The sequence below is a fragment of the Ammospiza caudacuta genome, chromosome 7 (genome assembly GCF_027887145.1).
Source record: "Ammospiza caudacuta isolate bAmmCau1 chromosome 7, bAmmCau1.pri, whole genome shotgun sequence".
In the NCBI taxonomy this organism is placed as follows: domain Eukaryota; kingdom Metazoa; phylum Chordata; class Aves; order Passeriformes; family Passerellidae; genus Ammospiza; species Ammospiza caudacuta.
In genome coordinates, this window is record NC_080599.1 from 32028196 (window position 1) to 32049859 (window position 21664).

The 21664-nt window shown below is 42.5% G+C and overlaps 2 protein-coding genes and 1 non-coding gene across 3 annotated transcripts; 1 reads left to right on the forward strand and 2 right to left on the reverse strand.

Annotated features, from left to right (window-relative positions):
• Window positions 1-1367: 1367 nt before the first annotated feature.
• DIPK1A (divergent protein kinase domain 1A) lies at window positions 1368-11513 on the forward strand. Its single transcript, XM_058808693.1, has 5 exons — window positions 1368-1571; window positions 7842-7976; window positions 8250-8357; window positions 9040-9216; window positions 10158-11513. The coding sequence occupies exons 1-5, from the start codon at window positions 1518-1520 to the stop codon at window positions 10968-10970; spliced, it is 1287 nt and encodes a 428-aa protein (XP_058664676.1). The 5' UTR covers window positions 1368-1517; the 3' UTR covers window positions 10971-11513.
• Window positions 11514-14087: 2574 nt separating this feature from the next.
• RPL5 (ribosomal protein L5) lies at window positions 14088-20364 on the reverse strand. Its single transcript, XM_058808695.1, has 8 exons — window positions 20258-20364; window positions 19647-19716; window positions 19435-19550; window positions 17865-17999; window positions 17097-17299; window positions 16065-16242; window positions 14846-14934; window positions 14088-14251 (listed from the first exon to the last, which is right to left on the reverse strand). The coding sequence occupies exons 1-8, from the start codon at window positions 20258-20260 to the stop codon at window positions 14152-14154; spliced, it is 894 nt and encodes a 297-aa protein (XP_058664678.1). The 5' UTR covers window positions 20261-20364; the 3' UTR covers window positions 14088-14151.
• Window positions 16387-16483, reverse strand: LOC131560387 (small nucleolar RNA SNORD21). The gene has a single exon (XR_009274964.1). It is a non-coding gene; the product is annotated as a small nucleolar RNA SNORD21 (small nucleolar RNA).
• Window positions 20365-21664: the final 1300 nt, after the last annotated feature.

Here is a 21664-nt window from a genome sequence, read left to right on the forward strand (position 1 = left end):
AGCAAACCACTGAACTGCAGAGGGAAGTGATCCACAAAGCACAGCCATCTGGGCCTGCTGAATAGGAAGGGAATAAAACCCTGGGAGAGTCACTGGCTGTTACTAAAGCCAGGATTGCTTTTGCAGGAATGCCAAATCTTACTAATTAATTTTCAGATTTATACTTCAGGGTGACTCTGGCAGTGATGATTATATTATTCAAAAAACAGTCACAGACTGTTCTTGAATCTTCAAGCACAAATCTCTAAATTCTTTGTAAGCTCCTAGCATTTGCTTTCCACGCACACATCTTTCCTTAAGAGTAAGCCCTGCCAAAAAGAGTTAGCTTATCCTTACAGTAGTATTTTGTGACTTGTTCTTTTCATCAAAGCAGGGTTCTTTGATAAGTGCACTGAACACCCAAGTCACAACATGCTATGTTTGTCTCATTTTTATCCCAACACCTTGGCATAATCTTTGTGCCTGAAGTCTCATAGACAAAAAGCATCAGGACTGGAGACTTCCAGCTTCTGGCTTTGACACTGCTAACACACTGCATTAAAAGAAGTCACAATCAAGTCATAAAGGCAAGAAGGCTGGGCAAAACCCAAACCTTGCTTAAGAAAGGATGATTTTACTTGAACTTAATAGTGTTCCCACCAATTTCAATTGGACTGAGGCTTCCCACAATGTATGAAGAGCTGAGAGATCCCCTGGTGAAGAAGAAGTAGGTAACGTTTCTCCACTTTATGGCACTAATGTAGAATTATAGAATAACTGGGGTTAGAGATTACCTTTTACCAACCCTCCTGCCATGGGCAGGGACAACTCCCAGTAGACCAGTTTGCTCAAAGCCTTGTCCAACCTGGCCTTCAAGTGGGACACCCACAGCTTCTCTGGGCAACCTACTCAGGCTGCTCTTACCAACCTCGCGGTAAAAACTTGCTCATGTTAATATATGTCCAGGCAAACGCTCCTTCCTTATTCTGGAGGAACTACTCCTTTTTTGGGGTTTTGTGTGTTAGGGGTTTTTTTTAAGGACGGGAAGAAGCCTGCAGCTGGTTTTAATACCCTACCCAGTAAATGACGGGAGCCTGTTCGCAATCAACGACACGCGTTATTTATTAACTGACTTCTCCCTAATTGTCCCCAGACGGCCCCGAGCACTTTCTGGCAGACACGAGCGGAGCTCGGGGGTGGCTGTGGGCTCCACGGGCTCCGGGCGGCCCTGGAGGGGAAAGGGACGGGGACAGCCCCGGGGGCTCGGGGCGGGCGGGGCTCGCCTCGCCGCCTCAGCCCCGCCTCGCTCCCTCGCGGCTGCCGCGTTCGCACCTTCGGCGCGGCGTGAGCGGTGGCAGAGGCGGCAGCCGCCCGCCCTGCCCGCTGACAGCCGCCGTCTCTCGGCGGCCCCGGTGCCCGAGGCGGCTCTTCCCCGCCGAGCCGAGCGGAGCGGGCGGCGCGGCTGCGGCGGCAGGCGGGGGAGCGCTGCTCACCGCTCCGCCTCCGACCGCCGCCCGCTGCGGGGATGTGTGATTGCCATGGCGAGGCGGCTCTTCCCGGGGGCCTGGCTGAGGAAGCCCCATTCCGCGCAGGTAGGCCGGCGAGGGGCCGGGGCCGGCGCCCGTCCCTCCCCGCAAAGTTCCCTCCTGAGCGGGCGCCCCCCGCAGGGCTCTCGCCGCTTCCCCCGGCCCGGCCCGGCGCGGCCGCCGCTCCCCTCCCGCCGGCGCCTGGCGGCTGCCGGGGCTCGGCTGCGCCGCGCTGCCGCTCGGCCGGCGGGAGGCGGCGGCGCCGGGCACGGCCGGCCGGGTCGGGGCACGGGAACAGGTGGCGGCGGCCTCGGCGCCGCGGTGCCTCGCGCCGCCCGCCCGCCGGTCGGATCGGGCCTCTCCCGCCGCCTCCGGGCGCAGCGCGCTCCGCGGAGCGGCCGGCGCAGGACCTGTTACGCGGCGGGCGGCCCGCGGCTGCCCGGGCTCACGGCACGACCGGCGGGGCAGCGACACCCGCGGCACTGCCGCGGCCCGCGAGCCCCGAGCTGCGCTCCGCGCTCCTGCTTTACACCTACCGCCCGTGCTGCGGGATCCATCCTGTCGGCGCACGGACCACAGCCTGCAGGACCAACTCGTGCCCTTTTTTGCGTGTCTTCTAAAAATTTAATATCGGGCACTTTTCTACTGCTGCTCCATGCATTTCCTTAAATGCTCATAGACACACTTCTGTATTTCTATATGCAGGTACATGTTTGCATTACTTCAGTTAGCAGAGTAAGGATGTTTTGGTTGGAAGTGCTGTGGCTGTTGTGTCGTAGGAAGTTCTGCGGTGAAATGTTAGTCGGTCATGATGCTGTGGTAGCTTGATGGTTTATCCACTGGGTTTCCCTTATCAGCTGGGTTGTATTTTAACTAGATTGTAATTAAGGTGAGCATTTGTTGAGTTTGAGGAGCTAAATAATGTTTACTTTTCTTATATATTCTGTTTATGTGTTTGTCATCTTTTGATATGCTTAGTGATCATGGGATTAAAAAATTTTAAACTTCACAATGGTGCATTTTAAAATCTTGAAAAAAATTTGGAAAAGTTCTAGATGAGGAGAAATTAGTTCTCTTTCTGGAAGTACCTGGACTGGGGTGTAATGTTTAAAGAGAAGAATACAGATCTAATTTTACCCTCTTCAGTGGGTAAAATGGTATGTATCTGCAACTCTGGGTCCATATCACTCGGGTTTTAAACCAAAAAAGATTACTCTAGATCTATTTATTTAGGTAGACACTTGTACAGTATTTTAATTACCATAGCATAAAGCCTTCAATACCAATAAAAATGAATTAATAATCTATATGCTACCTTTCAAATGAGGAGTCTCCAAATTGTTTGCTTCCTTTGCCTTGATAGTCTCTTTCTTATCATCATATGGTGATGTCTGATAATATTCTTCTCTACTCTTCTCAAAATTTAAGGCCTTCCAAGCAAAATACGTTCTTTTAAAATCTGCTAAGAAACAAGAAGACCACAAAATTATTTATTAGAAAATATAGTTAAGAAGTTAAATGTTCGTTTCTATTGCAGATTAAAAAAAAATATATCTGGTTGTGCTTTCTTATACTGAGAGCTGATTTTGCATGTTCCACGGACTTGTTTTAGGAGAACTAATAGTGGCTTTGTGACCTTAAACATATTTTTCTGTGTTAGTGAATGTATGTTGATATTTGATGCATCCATAGAACAGCAGCAACTATCAATATATTGGCTTTTCTTGTCACTGCATGTTACTGTTGGTACATGATAAATGTAGTCGTGATTGACTGATTGCTGAGCACTTTATTGAGATTTGTCTCCAAAGAAGCCAAAGCTCTCTAAGTAAGGGGTAGACCTAACTCACTGAGGGCTGGGAGCAAGGTGGAAAGACTTGTGCAATGTTTCTATGCAGCATTTCAAGTAGCACACCAGGGGAGATGTTTGTACAGTGGAAGGTTATCACTGAGTGAATTCCAGCCTTTGCTGGCTGGTGTTCCAGACTTCTTGAACATTATGTTGTGAAATGAATTGCCAGAACATCAGCTTCTGTCAGTAAGAACTTAATACTTGTTCCAGCTTTTCTGCCCTAATGGGAGCAGGATGTTATGAGCTGGTTGCAACAGATATTCTTTGGCAAATGTTCTCTTGCTCCATGCATGCTTTAGCTTTTGTGCAGAATGCAAGACCCATAGGTAATCAGTTGATGATCTTTGACCCTAAAAAAGATGTCCTGCCATGTGTCAGCTCGTGCAAAAGGAGCAGGGCACACACTCTTAGCTATCTTAGCTCAGCCCAAAACTTAGTGTTAGGTCCTCCCTGAGTAAATGTTAAAGTCCTGTCACTACAAAGAATAGTAAGTCAGAAGTACAAAGCTTTGCCATTGCTTAGACTGCAAATCATGTAATAATAGAAAACAAAACAAAAATACCCTCAAACCTGAAAAACTTTTAAACACTGCTAAAGACCACAAAAAAAAAATTAATTGTATTTATAGGATTTTACAGTTAGGTGATTAACACTGGGATTTTGTTTGACAAGGAGAGTTAGTGTCCCAGATTTAAGGGACATTGTCCTGAAGTTCTTTTTAGATAGCTGTAGTTACCAATTGTATTGTGAGGCTGAGGACTAACCAGCAGGATTCCTTATGACAAAAATCATGTCAAGAGCACTTGCATGTGTGGAAGTTTGGCTTTATAGATTCTGGATCAAGTTTACAGCCTCTTTAAAGGTGCCTCATGGACTTCACTAGTGTACAAGAGACTGTCTTTGAAGGGCCAAAGAATAAGCAAGTTTAAAGCCCCACATAGAAGAAATTTCCTAAATAATCTCTTTGCTCTAAGATTTTAATCCCTTCTGCTCTGTTTAACCTTTAAAGGAGAGATGTCCCATTTTCCATCTTGGTCATTATTCTATTTCAAAAGATACCTCAGCTCTGTTTCCTCACTTTGGTTACTCAGGATACAAAATAACTCAAGACACTGGCATAATCATAAGCACGCACTGTGTGCTTTTAAATATTTGCGTGGCATCCAAAACAGTGTGGGCTAATGCTCTCAGACATCGTGTCAACCCACCTGAAATGCCTCCTGTGAGAGACAAATCAACCTGAACAGAGAACAAAATAGAATTTCTAACATGATTGGCCTACTTTTTTTTCATCTGTCCTTTCCTATTGCAAGCATGTAAGACAAATGGAGTGAACAATTCTGATTTGGAGATTACTACACTATGGTTATGTGTAATACTTTCCAGAACTAAGCTCTCTGTAGTATTAAACACAAAGAAACACTTTCACACTCTTTAACCATAAAAGTGTTTTAAATAAAAAGTACACTCACCAAAAATCTATCACGTTGTGTTGCATGTTGATTCACTACTCTCCATATGCTTTGGAGTGCATCCAGGCTTGAGTTTTGCCAGAAGTGGTTTTCCAGTTCTATTTCAGGGGATGAATGTCTAATTATTATTCAGTGCATATGACTTAGCAGAATATACAAGTGATGGAAGAAGTTGAATCTGTAACATCAAGCATTGCAAGTGATTCCTTCATTCTTGCATTCCCTGGCTCATGTTTAAGTCTTGATGGAAGAGTAGAGTTGAAAAAAGAAACTGTTTCCTTGTTTTGAACGCTTTCTTCCTTTTTTTTGATAATTTTGGAACTCTGTCATTCTGTTGCCCCAAAAATGTTCTTATGACAAGTTTCCTGTCAGTTTGTCACAGTTTCAAATGGAGTCCATCTATATGTGTTGTTCCCTAAATGCTGTCTGGAACTTCCTGCTCAGAAACGTTCCAGTGCTCTGCAGAGCAGAGTAAGTCCCTGTGTTCAGGGGCCAGAGCAGCTCAGTGAAGCCCTGTGCCCTCACTGGGACAGTGTGCCTGTGCCAGGGGAAGTGAGCTACATGTGTCAATGCTCACAGACCTGTTCTGGGGAGAACATGAACAATTGGTAGGGGAATGCATGGGAAGAAATCAAATTATCATGCCTTTTGCTGAACTTGATGAGGAAGTCCTTATAAAAGAAGTAATTCCCTCTGAAGCAGAGTGGAACCTTGGTTGTCTGTAAGCAGAGGGATGCTGTTGTCCATGCTCTGAACTGGCTGGGCAGTTTCTGCAAGTCAAAAGCTGCATGACTCCATTGGCACAGTGCTGAGCTCAAAATAAACCTAGCTTCTCTGGAACTTCCTGCCAAATACATGAGGTAGTCAGATGGCATTTGGGGAGGATTTTCAGTCTCAAGTACATTCTCTTTCAGCCTAAGGAGAGGACAATATATTCAATATCCATACTGGGAGAATGGTGAATATTCTACAGTGGTCCTGAGGCCTGCAGGCTGCTGCTGGTCTCTGAGGTTGTACTAAATGGATACAATAGTACAAAATTTCATTAAACAGCACTTTGGTTTAAAATGTATTATAAAAGTTCATGGAAGGATTCAGCAAGAAACACTGAGGAATGAAGAGGGTTTGTTGTCCCAGAAGCTTTGGTTCCCAAGCAGTTTTTACACATGAAACAGCTTTCCCTAAAATTGTCTATTTTATTTCTGTTGATCTTCCCCAAATTTTACCAGTAGTTTTTTATGCCTTGTGTTCTGCTACATAACAGAGTTATTAGAAATAGCTTTAAAAAACCCCAAACTTATGAAACTTGTCTCTAAAAAAATCACTGGAATAAAAAGTTAATTGTAGCTCTCTCATTTTTTAAGCAGGTAGTTTTAAGATTGTCAAGTGAGTGTGTGTGAAGGCGTGAAGGAATAGTGATGCACAGCTGATGCATGTGGCACAGCTTTATGGATTGGAATCACCTTTGGGTCTTTTGAAATGGACTTTTCTGGATTTTTTTGTTTCCAAGAGAAAGGGTATAATGCATGCTGGTTGGTTGTTATATTTTAATAAATACTAATAAATTACTGCAGTCTTTGTGGTTAAATAAAATTGCTTATTTGCATTTGCTGCAGTTCTGTGTATGTGTGTGATGGCAAAACTGATCATGATTACTACCTTTCTTGGAACCTTTTCCAAACATATGGAATAACTTCTCCATGATACACAGTCGAGTTAGGACCTGTCAATTTGCAAAAGAGATGAGATCATGGGGAGGTGTGTTATGGAGGCCTACAAAAGCATGTCAGATGGAGACAGAGTGGATAGAGATTGTTCACTCTTCCAATAGATGAACTAAGGGGTATCAAACAAAGTTAATATGAATCAGACTGCAGCAAAATAAAGTCCAGTCCCAGACTGTGGTAGTGAATAGTAGACCTGTGATTTAATTGTTAAGTTTGTTGTGGATGCTTATGTGGATTTTTAAGGGAATCTGGGTAAATTAGTGAAAGATTTGAGATTTACTAAATATATAGTATTACATCTGGCTTAGCAAGTTCTTCTAGAGGAAACTGGGAGTACACTTAGTGTATATAATATATGTTACCAGTCTTCAATAGCATCTTTTTATAGCTATTGCTGAAGATCAGGATACTGATAGAAATGGATCTTGTACTGACCAAATATAGCTGCTCTCATCCACTTCCTTATATCTTGCTGCTAAAGCTGATCCTGATCTTCTAATTAGTTTCTGATTCTGATGTGAATATGAAAATCATCCTGTTAGCACACCAGACTCTGAGGAGGAGGAAAAAAAAAAAAGAAGGAAAAGGTCAAAACATCCCTCCTACTTTGTAAGACGCTTAGCTCTCCCTCAATTCTTAATTTATAGTTTTTCCTTCTGCCCCTGTGAAAACTCTATTTGTGAGGCCACAGAAACAACAGGAAAGTTGTGCATACAACTTCCCACAGTTGTGGGAAGGTGAGGCTACTATAGAAGAATTTTATTTGCATAATTAATGGTGTCATTTTAAGGAAGGAGTGGGAGACTTTAGCATATGGAACCTGACCCTGATATCCCTTCTGCTCATTGTATCTCTGTCTTGCATATTTACACATTAACACAGATTATTTTTTTACCAAATTCCTGGTCTGTTGGATTTGATTTACCATGAGTGGAACATAGGTAACTGGTCTTAGAGAAAAATGCACTTAATTGAGCTCTGAGATTTAATGATTTTGATCAAATTGGTTCCTGCAGTCTGGCTTGCCCTGTGAGGGTCTAATACCTTTTCTTCTATTTATTTATATCTCAATTTTCCTTCCACTTACATACATGAAACTGACCTCCCCTGTCAGTTTTGCTCACTGAAGGAAGCAAATGTTCCATATAATGCAGTCTGCTTATTTTATCACTGTGGAAGGCAAATTCCTTAGAGATGAAATAGTAAATGATTTCTAGTAAATGAAATAGTAAATGTCCTGCTGCTCAGTGAATTACAAACAATATTTTCTGTTTGTGTGCTCTAGGTCCGTCTGTCGTACGTGCGGATCAAGTATCTCTTCATCTCCTGGCTGGTGGTGTTTGTTGGCAGCTGGATTATGTATGTTCAGTACTCCACCTACACAGAACTCTGCAGAGGCCATGACTGCAGGAAAATAATAGTAAGTGTATATAGTATAGCTTTCTCAAGTGTTTGACTAATTCAGTCTGTGCCACATGTGATTTAATTAAATTCTCATATTCCATCATACTGATCTAAGATTACAGCTTCAGTTACAAACAAAACCAGTTGTGTCTCTTAACAATATTTTAGCATACAGTTATTAACATTTTTTCTTAGGTTTTTCTTTCAAGACTCAGGTGTTGGAAGAGATACAGTTATTGCCTCCTTTCCTAGGCAATTTGTTAAATATTTTTCTCCCTGTTTGTTTCAGTGTGACAAATACAAGACTGGTGTTATTGATGGATCAGCATGTAGTAGTCTTTGTGCTAAAGAAACATTGTATTTTGGAAAATGTTTGTCAACAAAGCCCAATAACCAGGTAAGGCTTTACTCATCCAATCTAGTTTTATTATTTCCCACTGAAATGTCATTGTCTAGAACATCAGGTAGACCTTAGTGTCAGCAAGTTGAATCTGTTTAATACAGATTATTTCCAATCCTTCTTGCTGTGACAGGCAGAGTATGTGTGCGAGTGTGTGTGTATATATATACCTTTGTATAGGTGTGTGTGTATATATATATATATATACACATATATACACACACCTATACAAAGATACACTGTAATACAAATCAAAATACGTAATATGCACCTATATACACTAATAGAGATTATTCCTGCATGTAGAGGGGTATATGATTATTTTATACTACATGAACATATACAATACATCCTAAATCCTGCCAGTTTGCCAGACTGTGCACACTTTGTACATCATACTGCCTTCTCTGCTATCCTGCATCCCCAGTAGGAGCAGCAGCCTCGTTACAAGCTATGCAAAGGTGGCAGTGATGCCAGGCTGTTGTCTGGGGAGCTGTCTGTGTTCTGACAGTGCAGTGGCTCCTGCAGCAGTGGCTGTCTGTTCAAATTGCCACATCCATTGTCTGCACACAGGATTCAGTTCCTGATCTGTGCTAATTCTTAAAGCAATGGTTGGAGGACAGGTGGTCTTCAGATGAACTTCTACAGTGTTTACCTTTCCCCCTCTTTTTCTGCATAGATCTATTTAGGAATCTGGGGAAATCTGCAAAGTGTTATAAAATGCCAGATGGAGGAAGCTGCTCAACTTGATTTTGGTACTGACCCAGAACCAAGGAAGGAAATAGTCCTATTTGATAAACCAACAAGAGGAACCACTGTTGAGAAATTCAAAGAAATGGTATATGGTCTTTTTAAAGTAAGTATATTCTTATTTAGTCCATTTTGACAGAATGGCTTGTTTTCTTGAAGCTGGAGAAAATACCCTGTTGTATGAGCCTTTTTCAAGGGTATGCTAGAAAAATAATCAGCACAAAAATAGTTTTTCCCAGAGGTGATTTGAAGTTTGAAGTAACTAATTATCAGCACTTTTTCCTTATTCTTTAAATGATGTAAGCAGGCATTCATCTTGTGTGTCTATAGATTTTGCTAGTATTGGTATAGAGAACATGATGTAAGGCTGATGTCAGTTGTCATGCATTGCAACAGCTTTGTCTCTAACAATGGTGAGCAGCAGGTGTGTTAGGCTAGTTTTAAAGAAAATTTGGAAAAGGTTGATCTGCCTAGCTGAAAATGAAACAGTTCTGATTCCAGCAATGGCTTTTTTTCTCTGTAGTCCTACAATGGAGGTGATTACATCAAATAACAAAACTAAGCATTTCAGCGTAATTATGGGATTTGTACTCAGTTTTGTCTTGGTACCCTTAGTAATTGGACCAAATGTAATTCATAACATTATTCCTCTAAATTTCTAAGGTCTAATCAGCTGCAAACTAAACCTGATCTAAACTTTTGAATTCTTCATACTTTTTCTTAGAGAACATTGAAAAAGCTACTTGATACAATTTTTCTAAAGCCTGATCTGATCAAGAACAAGGATTGAATTGTAATATTTGCATTTTGAAGTGCAAAGAAAGGTAGTTCTCTCAGAAGATTATATGCTCAGTGCCTATGAAAGCAGAACAAAAAGGAAGCTCTGCAGGCAGCTGATGGCAGGTCCTGTTACATCCATAACCAATGAAAACTACAACATAGCCAGTTTTTCCTATTATTCATAGGAGAGTAACAGAGGCAGAGTGACAGATGGATTGGGAGTAGTTAATGAAATCATACTTAATCTTTTTCATTTGTTGCTTTCAGGCAAAACTGGGTGAACAAGGGAATCTTTCAGAACTGGTTAATCTCATCCTGTCTTTCGCGGATGGAAACAAAGATGGAAGAGTCTCTTTGCCAGAGGCAAAATCTGCATGGGCACTCCTGCAGCTGGAAGAGTTTCTGTTAATGGTCATCTTGCAGGATAAAGAACATACTCCCAAGCTGATGGGTTTTTGTGGGGATCTCTATGTGACCGAAAGAGTTGAATATACCTCTCTCTATGGAATCACCCTTCCATGGATCATAGAACTTCTCATTCCCTCTGGCTTCAGAAGAAGCATGGACCAGTGGTTCACTCCATCATGGCCAAGAAAGGCAAAAATAGCTATAGGGCTTTTAGAATTTGTGGAAGATATTTTCCACGGACCTTACGGAAACTTCCTTATGTGTGATACAAGTGCCAAAAACTTGGGATATAATGATAAATATGATTTGAAAATGATGGACATGAGAAAAATAGTGCCAGAAATCAATTTGAAGGAAATAATTAAAGATCGTCAGTGCGACTCAGATTTGGACTGCATTTATGGTACAGACTGTAGAACATTATGTGACCAAAGCAAAATGAGATGTACCACTGAAGTAATTCAGCCAAACTTAGCAAAAGCTTGTCAGCTCCTTAAAGACTATCTGCTTCGTGGTGCTCCTTCTGATATCCATGAAGAACTAGAGAAACAACTGTACTTGTGCATTGCCCTTAAAGTCACAGCAAATCAGATGGAAATGGAGCATTCTTTAATACTCAATAACTTAAAAACTTTACTGTGGAAGAAAATATCTCATACAAATGATTCGTAGCTTCTTCACCAGCAGAAGAGAATATTGATGCCTGCCACTAGAGGTGGCCCAAGACATTTGATAAAAACAATCTGCACCTTTTTAAAAAGATATTTCTTTACTCAGATTTTATTAATGGTTCTTTCAGTCCTGCCCTTCAGTCAGTAACTCAGGACAGGGCTTGTTTAAGAATGAACATGCCACTGAATGACTCGGCAGAGGCCAGAAGACTGCCTGCTGTTCAGTGCTGTGTTACAGAAACAAGAACTCTGCATGCTTGACTGTTCTGTGCACTTTGTCAGATCTTGAACAGGATGAAAGTGTTCACTGTGCCACCACATCAGCTGAGGCAACATCTTCCATTTCCGTGAAAAACATTGCCCACTTGTGAAATACCTGCAGAGGATTTCTTTCCTAAGTAGTTTTATGAAGAATCACCACTACTCTAAGTAATGTGTCCAAGTCCAAGCTGCTGTTATGAATAAACTGAACTGTGAAATTGAAGTTTACTAATACCTTGGCATGGCAGAATTTGCACATTAAATAATTTTTAACTATGGAAAATTAGAATTTTATTCTAGAATGGATAGGTTGTAATATGAGACAAATCAGATTCTGTTTACACATTGTTACCTCATGCTTACATCTTGAATGTTTAAGTAATTCAACATTTTTAATTAAGTCATTGTATGGTAAGCCCTGTGGGAGCCAACAGTTTTAGAGTACTATTTCTTAAAGTCATTTATATGGTTTAGCAGAAATACCAGCCTCTGTTTGAAAACTTCAGTGGAAACCTCTAACCCAAATTAAGCTGTACCGAACAGTGAAAAGCAAGGACTTTGTGGGCTAAGCTATGGTATGAAAACTGAATTTTTAAAAATACTGAATAGCAGACATGTCCAACTAGTTAAAAAAGAAAGTTTGCATAGTGCAGGAATCTGCTGTATGACATGAGAAACAATCAATAGTTGTGGATAGTCTTGTCTCTTAATGCTCCCTCCACATTTAGCTACAGACCTGTACTTCAGTCTTCTTAACTACTGCAGGAAATATGTAAGCAAGAGCTAGACCTGAATTTTAGGACAGAAGCTGGACTGTTCAGGATTGTGCAGTATTGCTCAAATGGGAGCCTATGAGCTATTTTCCAGCTCATTCCTAGCTGTTACTAAGTGAGCTGCAGTGTGATACTATTCCTTTTTTCTAGTAGCATCTATGAGTCACTGTTAAGGCTCAAGTCACGAGTAAATAAACATCACCTGATCCTGGCACGCCACAAAGCATGACCACTCTACCACCTTAAATCTTCACCCTTGTATTTTTCAGATTTACATCTGTATTCATAATTATGCAGAATTGGATGTCCATAATACACCTGAATATAGGCCAATACTTACCTATTGTATGTTTAATTTTTAAATGCTTTAGGTATAAAGTTGTTCAATCTTTATGATTTTAATGGCAGTCATCTGTATACTTCTGAATCCCGGACCCTTAATTCATTTTCAGCAGAGGTAAGAACAAGTTTGAAGTATTTGAAAGGTTAACTGCTGTAGGGATCCTGTCTTAAATGCATTCCTAGAATGATGATACTGAAGTACAGGACCACAATAAAGTAATTTGGCCATACCAGATGTAATAATATGCAGCTTGGGTTAAGATTGTTTTGTGAACATCGGTCTTTTAATTTAAGAAATACTGTGCTCATGCTAATTATTGTCTTGAACTTGCTAACGTGCTCCAACTATGAACTAAAAAGTATTCATAACCAGCAATGCACTAAAAGTGTAAAGTGGTCATGTTCTTGTGGAGAAATCTGACAGTGACTGCTACTTGGGCAGATAGTTAAAATACCCAACATCATTGGGTATCTTAACTGGAGAATATGTTTAATAGTGCAGTTTGTTGTACACAATCTTCATCTTTATTACTGCTGCATAAAGTTGAAGCTTTCATTGGGAAAAAACCCCACACTTTTGTTTACAATAAATCACAGGCCTCTTTTTTTTCAATAGCAGTATTTACACCAACTACCAGTACCTTACAGCAAAAGATTCCTCCATATAGCCTGCTTTACTGGTGTTTAAACTGTGCAAACAGTTTGTCTGAGTCTAGTGTAAACCTACTGGCACACAGAAGTGCCTGTGAAACAGAGGAGGCAAAGGAGCAGGGCAGGACAAAACTGGTGGGGAACACTTCTCTTCCAGGTGGCTCAGCCCGCAGAGGGAAACACAGATTGGGCACTGGGAGGGAGCCACCCTTTAGGAAAAGGAGATGAAAGCTGCTGAGTGGTGAGGTGGAGGGACACAGAGAGGGGAGGCAGGAGAAGACTGAGGAATTCCACACTGGCATCAGGGAGGGCAGGGAGTGTGAGGATATAAAAGCCATGGGGTGCTCCTCAGAGGAACCATCTCCAGTTGTTCCTGCACCAGGAATAAACTGCCTTGTGGGACCAGATTTTCTGTGCTCTGCTAAGGGAACCCTAGGGGTGAACTGGAAGGGAACATGGTCTGGTGAGCGTGTGGGGAGTCAAGGGGAAAGGCTCTGGTGTCTGAGTCTCATAATGTTTCCTTAACAAGGCTTCTGTACTTACTCCTGTATATGCAACTTGAAGTGAATTCTCTTTTCAACTAAATCACGTGGAGTATTCAGCTCAAGACAGTACCTGATTCAGTAGCAGCCAAGGCTTGGAGGTGGCAAATGCCTGAAAGCCTAAGGTTACCTTTGGGCAGAGGCTTTAGAACCTACTGTGACTGCTCCTGGCCTTTTCCAAAGCTACATCCAGACTCTCCCCAAACAGGAAGTATGCTGAAAGAATTGTGAAATACAGGTACAGCCTTTAAAAAAAAAAACAAAAAACTTTCTCTAGTTAGAAGTAGCAAGCTCTTATACTTAGTTCTTGATACTAACCATGCTAAAAATTAATCAAATTTACTTCCTCGTTCTTATAGAAGTAATTCTGATGCAGCAGCCTTGGTCTTTGAAGTCTGTCACCTCTCTTCTCTGTGAAAACTCAATTCACACAGGACTTTGAGAGGGGAGAAAAAGAACTCTTTCAGGTATAGAATACCTAATAAAAAATAAAAATAATAAAAATATTCTCTATTTTTCTAACTATATAAATAAGCTGGTCTTACGCAGTTGCTTCCTCAATAAATTTATTGCCTCTTTTTCCAAAGCTTCACAGAAAACTGTGGAAATTGTCTTAGCTCTCCGTTCTGCGCTCCTGGGCCCTGAGGAAGCTGGCCTTCTTCTGAGCAACGCGGTCTTTCTTCTGGGCAAGAGACATCTTGGGACAGTTCCACCTGTAAGGGAAGCACAGTGAGCAGCAGATCCAAAGCTAAAAAGTAGCAGTGCAACGAGAATATAGTCCCACTTCTGTAACATGCTTTATTTCCTCATAATGATCTAAAGCTGTAGTTAAATTACCACAAAAAGCATGGCTGGACAGTTCCAATTTCTCTAGAGGTAAACTCTGTATTCTCTATGACTGAAGCATAGACATTATCAAGCCCAGTGCAACAGCTGTGTCTTGATTTCTTTTCCCACACACCCTTAAAAATCAAAATAGTTTGGTACTGAGAAAATAGTCAATGAGCTCTCAGCTGAAGAGAAGCAGCTTTCCCACTGAAAACATTGGGACCTGAAGGTACACACTGTTCCAGCTATTCAAGCCACAAACACTCTTCACTTTGATTTTTAAATAGTTAAGAGCTCTTGAATTTTATACTCCTGCTGCTAAATTTAACTCTGAAGTTATACAGAACAGCTTGTATCTTAATCTGGTCCAGAACACAGAACTAATGACAGAACTGCAAAACTATATTACTAGTTTCACTGTAACTAAGGTATGTCCAACAGAGAAGTCACACAGATGTTAGAAAGAATGAGAATTTTACCTCTTTTTCTTAACGTCCCTCTTGGGTTTCTTTTCATGGACCGGATTATCCCGTATAGCAGCATGGGCTTTTTTATACATTTCTTCCATCTTGAGAAAAAAAGAAAAAAATTAAATTTAGCATAGTGGTCCAGTTGTAGGTTTATCAGAAATCCAGGATCCCTGTGCCTGCATTGTCCCCAGGCATGCAGTAATGCTGCTCTATCCCAAAGGCAACTCTGGCTCCATAATGGCACAAATTTTAAGAATATCTTTGCTGGTGGTTAATTAAGACCACTAGATCTCAGCTGTGGAAAACTTTTTAGATGTGCAAAGAGGAAGTGTCTATATAGTGACCTAAATCCTAGGCTCACTTTGTTTGAATGCAAGCTATAACTACTATTTGTTTAGAAAGCAGATGAAGTTGGCATTTACATTACTTTCTTCTTATAATTTGTTAGAAAAAAACTAGCAACTAGTTAAATTTATCAAAACCCCAAAACCCCGTGGAAATGAAGGGATAAGAGAATGAAGCCTGTAGCTGTAGCCTAAAAAGGGGATTATGAGGGAGCTATGTTTTAAAGCTGCAAGATCACTTACTAGGCGAACCAAGCAAGAATATTAGAGGCAGCAGGACAAGCCATCTGGAAGGAGTTTAATACTTGGAAAAGCTAGAAGAACCACCTCTGCATTCCTACCCATCTTCTAGTATTTGATTAACTAAAATGTGAAGCAGTACTAAAATAAAGTGTATTACAGTCTAGACCTCCATGAAATGGTACCTTGGGCTCTCTCTATTCTCCTGGAATAGGTGAACTCCCTTCTAGGGTCACACAAACAGTACCACAGATGTGACCCACAACCACATGCTCACCCATGGTACAAGCACTACATCTGCAGAAATGATAGGCTGTGGGGCAGGATAAGGAAAGAGTAGAGAGTTTGTACAGAAACTTCTTATTTAGTTTTTTGGGAAGGGGGGGGAAAGTGGTCCAGCAGAGATTTAGGTCAAGTCTGATTTATAGGCAGAATATAAAGTTTCAGAGCAGGCAAAAAGGTTCCACTTTCAGAAGTTCTACACTAATATTAGAGCCTTTAGTGAACGAAAAAATATTTTCTTTGCATGGGTAACATACAACGTGAGTCACACAATGCGACATATCAGACGTATCTGCATTACTAGAGAAGTGCCTAACAGCTTCTCTATTTAAATTCCCAAGCTCCAGCTGGATGAACCTTACCCCATCAGGTGTTACATTGTTCTTTATGTACTGGGAGAACTGTTTCTTGTAGGCATCTTCATCCTCCTCCATCAGGTACCGCATGTAATCGGCCACGTTCTGGCCCATGATGTGCTTGCGGTGCACCTCAGCATTGAACTCTTTGCTCTCCGAGTCGTAGCCAGGGAAACGTTTGGTGCTGTCAAACAGCACGGACAGTCACATTAAGGCTCTAATGCAGAGGCTAAGATGCACACTGAAATGACTCATACATCAGATTCTCCTACAGATAACTGAGGGATAGGACCCTCTTATAAAATTTGGATGTTTTAAATTAATCTCAGCTGCCATCAGTCCCGTCTTGAAACACTGCAGTACATCAGACACACGCTGTGGACCAACTACAGCGTGTTCAGTCACTGCAAGTATCATCACATAGCAGCCAACTCAAAACAACTGGACAATTAGCCAAGAATATCACAGCATGGGAGAGGGTAGGAAAACACACAAAAGATCTCAATAGTTTCTTACTCCACTGCTGCTACCAGAAAGCAGCACTCAGCTGTAATACCATTGTTAGGTAACAGTAAAAATATCCATGTGGAAATTCTAAATGAAGGTGGACTGCTCAGACTTACTGCTGTACTGACAACTGTAGCAAGTGCCAGTGGGTTTGTACATGGTAAGTAATTTTTTCACAATGAAATTAACACCTACACAAAACTTGGTGAAGACTCACACCAAGCAAATACCCTTTTGAAGATCTGATAAGGGCATTCTCTTGATTTTTGATAAAAGCAACAAGATAGTTCTTTAGTTACTACAAGTTTCGTAACATCTCGACAACTGTAAGATTCACAGCAGCACTATCAGAATTGCATTTGTAGATTAAAAACCAACCAACAAAAAACCTTCAAACCCAGAATCTAATTACATAACTATTACTATGTCAGTACAAAATTATTCCAGCATAAATTGACTAGTGTAAGTAGACTGTCACATACATAAGCATCTCAGGCTAACCCCAAAGAAATTCTTTGTAACACACATTACCTATGAGGGATAGACAGCCCCCCATCCACTGCACCCTTCAGAGCACCAAAGACTTTGTTTCCAGTGGTAGTTCTGGCAAGACCTGCATCCAGGTAGCATGTAAAAGCACCAGGCTTGCCATCCACACTTTCCACATTGTATTCATCGCCAGTGACTTCAACTTGGCCTTCATAGATCTTATCAAGGCCAAATTTATTCAGAAGCTGTGAGGAAAGAAAGCACACTTGTGAAATTACCTCCATTTATTGATAATAATTTAGAATTACCATTACTTTAAAATGTGAATTTGCAGTAGAATCATGTCTTTAACAAATTTCTTTACAAAAAGTATGTACCCAATAATAACAAAGATTCTTAACAACCACCACTGTAAGTGTGTCTGTTAAGTTCCAACCTTCTGTTCCTACAGGTACACCACTGAACATATTCATGAACCCCTGTGGAAAATGGATGGCTGCTGTTTACATATTTTTGAACTCTACAAGGTGCATTTCTTACATTTTTATCCTCCCTTCCTCCCTCCCTTTCTCCACCAAACTTAAGGGCTGAGGCATAAAAGTGGGCTGCTGGAGCTGAGACTGCATGCTGTCAGACCTCTCTCCCGGTGATCTGACAGTCACAAGACACATCAAATCCATGATGGTAAAGAGCAAAAGTTCTGATTTTGAGAGCCCCCAAGACTCGGCGGGCTGCCACAGCCCTGAGGGAAGGGTGTCCCCGTTCCCCGAGGAGCAGCAGAGCAGCAGCCCCAGGCGTGCCCGTACGTACCCTGCGTGCCAGGAGCAGGCCGGTGCAGTAGGCAGCAGCGTAGTTGGTCAGCCCCACCTTGACGCCGTACTTGGGCAGCTCGTGGGCGTAGGCAGCGCACACGATCATGTCCCCCTCGATTCTGGCATAGGCAATCTGCAACACACAAACGTTAGGGCTCCCTGTTCCTCTTCTGATACCTACTCAAGCCATGCTGGGTCCGAGTGTGCAACAACTGCCAAGCTCTGCATGCAAGCTCAAGGAGTGTTGCTGCTTTGGTTTGTTGGGGGGGGTTGTTTGTTTGTTCTGCCCCTCCTGTCTCCCCCCGTTGTTTGTTTGTTTTTGCAAAAGGAGTCATCAACTCCTCAAGTAAAGACACAAAGAAATCAAACCTGTATTAGGCCAGCTAAAATGTTTGTCAGCAACAACTGGTTATTACCTTTCCACATAAATCAGGCCAGAAGCTGCCTATAATAGTAACCTTTCAAAGAATCACTATGAATGGGGATGAGTTCTGTCCCATTTTCTGATACATCTCAAAAAATACAAGCAGCACGTCAACACTGTTAGTAACTTTATGGAATGATTTGATTAATCATGGTCTAAGACCATCATCATCCCAGGGTCCCCTGTGGGACAGCAGGACTATCAGACAGGTTTCTGCTGTTCCTTTCAGGTATAGAATCTTCTCCTTTTGACTCTCACACCTCCTCTCTACATCCAAATGTCATCCCATTTCTGCAGGATTCTGACATACTGGAAAAGACTTTCAGTCAGATGTAAGCCCCTGCAACCACTGATCTTCATTTTGAGTTTCAAAGATAAAATAACCTCATTAATGACTGAACTGTTCTCATCAGATAACTACTCTATGAAAAACCAAGTTAAACGTAGCTGCTCAACAACAACTATTAATTATAAACCAGGCATTCCTAAGTTTTAAACTTAAAAATTAGTTAAAACAGTCTAAAAATTAAATAAAAGTGAGCCACAGTGAGGAATTGCATATGATGCTACACATAACCACAGACTAATGAGCACGAAAAAGTGTTTGTTCTTGTTTACAAGCCTTCTTCAATCTCACAGGAAAGCCATCATAAAGCCTCAGAGCTTCATGTGAGCCACACAACATGGAAATAGAACTCTCAAAAGAGAACCCTTAGACATAGCACAAGTCAATGCAGGTTAACAGGTCACACTGTGAACTTGGTTGTCTTCAGCCAAGCAAAAAAGGCCTCTTTTTGAAGCCCTTTAAATATAGCAAACCCCCCCCCCCACCCCGAGACATCTTCCCTCTCCCAAAAATGTTCTACTTAGCCCAGAATCATTAAAGCAGTACAATCTTACACAACAAATAACCTCACAGCAGAAGTGCTAACACATGCGGAACTTCTTTTCTACAATGCACACGGTTTATTACTGAAGTTGTGATAACACTGAAGACTGTCCTCCTCTAAGGAGCTGTTTTACAATGCAAACAAAACACCGCGCAGATCCGGCCTAAGAAACCCCAGGTGCTCCAAGCCTCCCTCTCTGTGCTGACCTCACCCTGCAAGACTGGCAGATAAGCAGGAAACACGGCGGACCTTACCTGGCAGATGATGTCTCTGTTGGTAACACGCACAATCATCCTGTATTTAGGAGTGTTGTACTTGTTTTTATCTTGAATAACCAAACGTTTCCGAGCATAGTAGTCAGTTTTTCCCTCTGAAAAACAACAGTTGCAGTGTGCAAAATGCATGCATAAACCAGGAATATTCACCAAGGACATTTAATTGTGTGTTACAGGCAATTTAATAATACCTCTCCTTCTCCTGAATTTCACTTGGTATCTCTTGAAGTACGCCTTATTCTTGACAACTTTCACAAACCCCTTGGATAAGAAACATAAACTATGTGTTATTAACGTATAACCCTGTAAGCAAACACCATTCCAACTAAACGTGCCATGAAAAAAGGCCCGTCCGCACGGACAGGAGCAATGACCGCGCTCATTTCCCGTCACTCCCGCACAGCCGCAATTTCTCTGACCCGTTCCGCCACGGAGCCGCTTCCCCCGCCGCCCCCCGTCCTCAGCCGCTCCGACACCCGCACGCCGGGGCCCGGCGCGGCTGCTGCAGGGCACCGGGGGCTGCATCAGCCCCGGCCCGGCGGCTCGGCCCCGACCCAGCCGCCGGTGGGACCCCGCAGCCCACGGGGACAGCGCAGCCGGTAACGGGGCCGGGCCGGGCCCCGCGGGAGCCCCTCAAACCGCCCGCGGCGCAGCCCCTTCAGAATGGCAGCCATTGCCACGCCGGCGCCGGACGGCCGCCCCGAGCCCGCGACAATCGGGCTCCATCCGTGCGGACAGCGCGGCGCGGCGGCCGCGGAACGACGGACGCGATGCCGCCGACCCCCCCCGTGCCGGTACCGACCATCGTGCCAGGCACTGTCCGGTCCCTGAGGCCGGCGCCCGCTCCGCACAACGACTGCGCTCCGCAGCAAACGGGAAAAGGCCGCGCGCGCCGCGCAGCCGCAGCTCCTGCCCTGCCCGGCGGGGCGGGGCCGCGCGCGGCCCGTGCTGCCCCCTGCCGGCCCGGCGGACCGAGCGCGGGCGGTGCGAGCAGCGCCGCCGGCATCAGCCAGAGATGTAGCACGGAGAAGGGGTCTTAAACAGAAAGCAATCCATGGATTTGATCCTTTAAAAAGTCACCATTTATGTATATGTTATAGGATTTTAATTGCCGTCATTTTCTAGGGAAAATTCTCACAACCGATCAAGCAGCAAGTAATTAATAACATCAAACCAAACAAAATCTCAATTCAATACTGTCCCTACAATAAATTATAGCTGCTTGGGATTATTGATATTTGATGCATTAAAGCAAGAATGTAGACTTGCACACATATATACACTGGATCAAACAGGTCAAATGGCATTAGGTTTCTTGACATTGGCAGGCAATAGTGAATCTTCATTCCTGATGCATTTGTCTGGTTATGCTCATTCATTTCACTAAAAATACAAACAATCCACTTAGCTAGTTACACATAAGCCAGTATTTAAAAAAATTACTTTGATATAAATAACCAAGAAAATTAAAGAAAAAATAAATGTTTACTACATCAGAAAAATACCAGCATGGTTCCTACTTGGTAGGGACCTGCCAGCTTCGGAAGTAATTTAAATGTCTGAAAGGATGTTGTAGCAAGATGGAGATTTGCCTCTCCTCCCTGGCAACCAGTGACAAGAGAACATAGCCTTGAGCTGTGCCAGGGGAGGTTCAGATTGAACATCAGAAGGAATTTTTTTGCTGAAAAAGTGGTTAGGCTTTGGAAGTGGCTGCCCAGGGAGGTGGCACGGTCACGACCCCTGGAGGAGTTCAAGAAATGACTGGATGTGGCACTTAGTGCCTTGGCCTCACTGGCAAGGTGGTGATCAAAGGATGGACTTAATGATCTTGGAGATCTTTTCAACCTAATTGAAAAATGATTCTGTGATCTAAGAATGAATTTTAGAAAGTTCAGAATTCTATGTGCTTTTCAATTTGTACAGAAAGTGTCTCTAGCAGAGCACTTTTTTTTTTCCTCCCCTCTGGCATATAAATCCATAGTCTTCAAAAAGTCTGCTGCTACTACTGGGCAATTACCTCCATGATGCCTCACAGACAATGGTATCATAAGCAAGACTTGTTAGTTTTTGTTAAACAAGGAAAAACAAAATCAATTTCTTGTTTTTCTCTGTAAAAAGGCTTTTTACTCCTCAAATAGCTCGCCATGGCAAAAGTCAGGCTGTTAACCTGACACACCCACATGCTTTCTTGCTCATTGCCACCCCGCAA

Coding starts and splice junctions, on each gene's coding strand:
- RPL5 (XM_058808695.1), bottom strand. Junction 19,551..19,646: donor GAAATTCAGGAGAAGGAGAG/GTATTATTAAAT, acceptor GTTGTTTTTCAG/AGGGAAAAACTGACTACTAT. Junction 16,243..17,096: donor GGGCTGTCTATCCCTCATAG/GTAATGTGTGTT, acceptor GCTGTTTGACAG/CACCAAACGTTTCCCTGGCT.
- DIPK1A (XM_058808693.1), top strand. CDS start 1,518: ATGGCGAGGCGGCTCTTCCCGGGGGCCTGGCTGAGGAAGCCCCATTCC. Junction 1,572..7,841: donor GGAAGCCCCATTCCGCGCAG/GTAGGCCGGCGA, acceptor TGTGTGCTCTAG/GTCCGTCTGTCGTACGTGCG. Junction 9,217..10,157: donor TGGTATATGGTCTTTTTAAA/GTAAGTATATTC, acceptor TGTTGCTTTCAG/GCAAAACTGGGTGAACAAGG.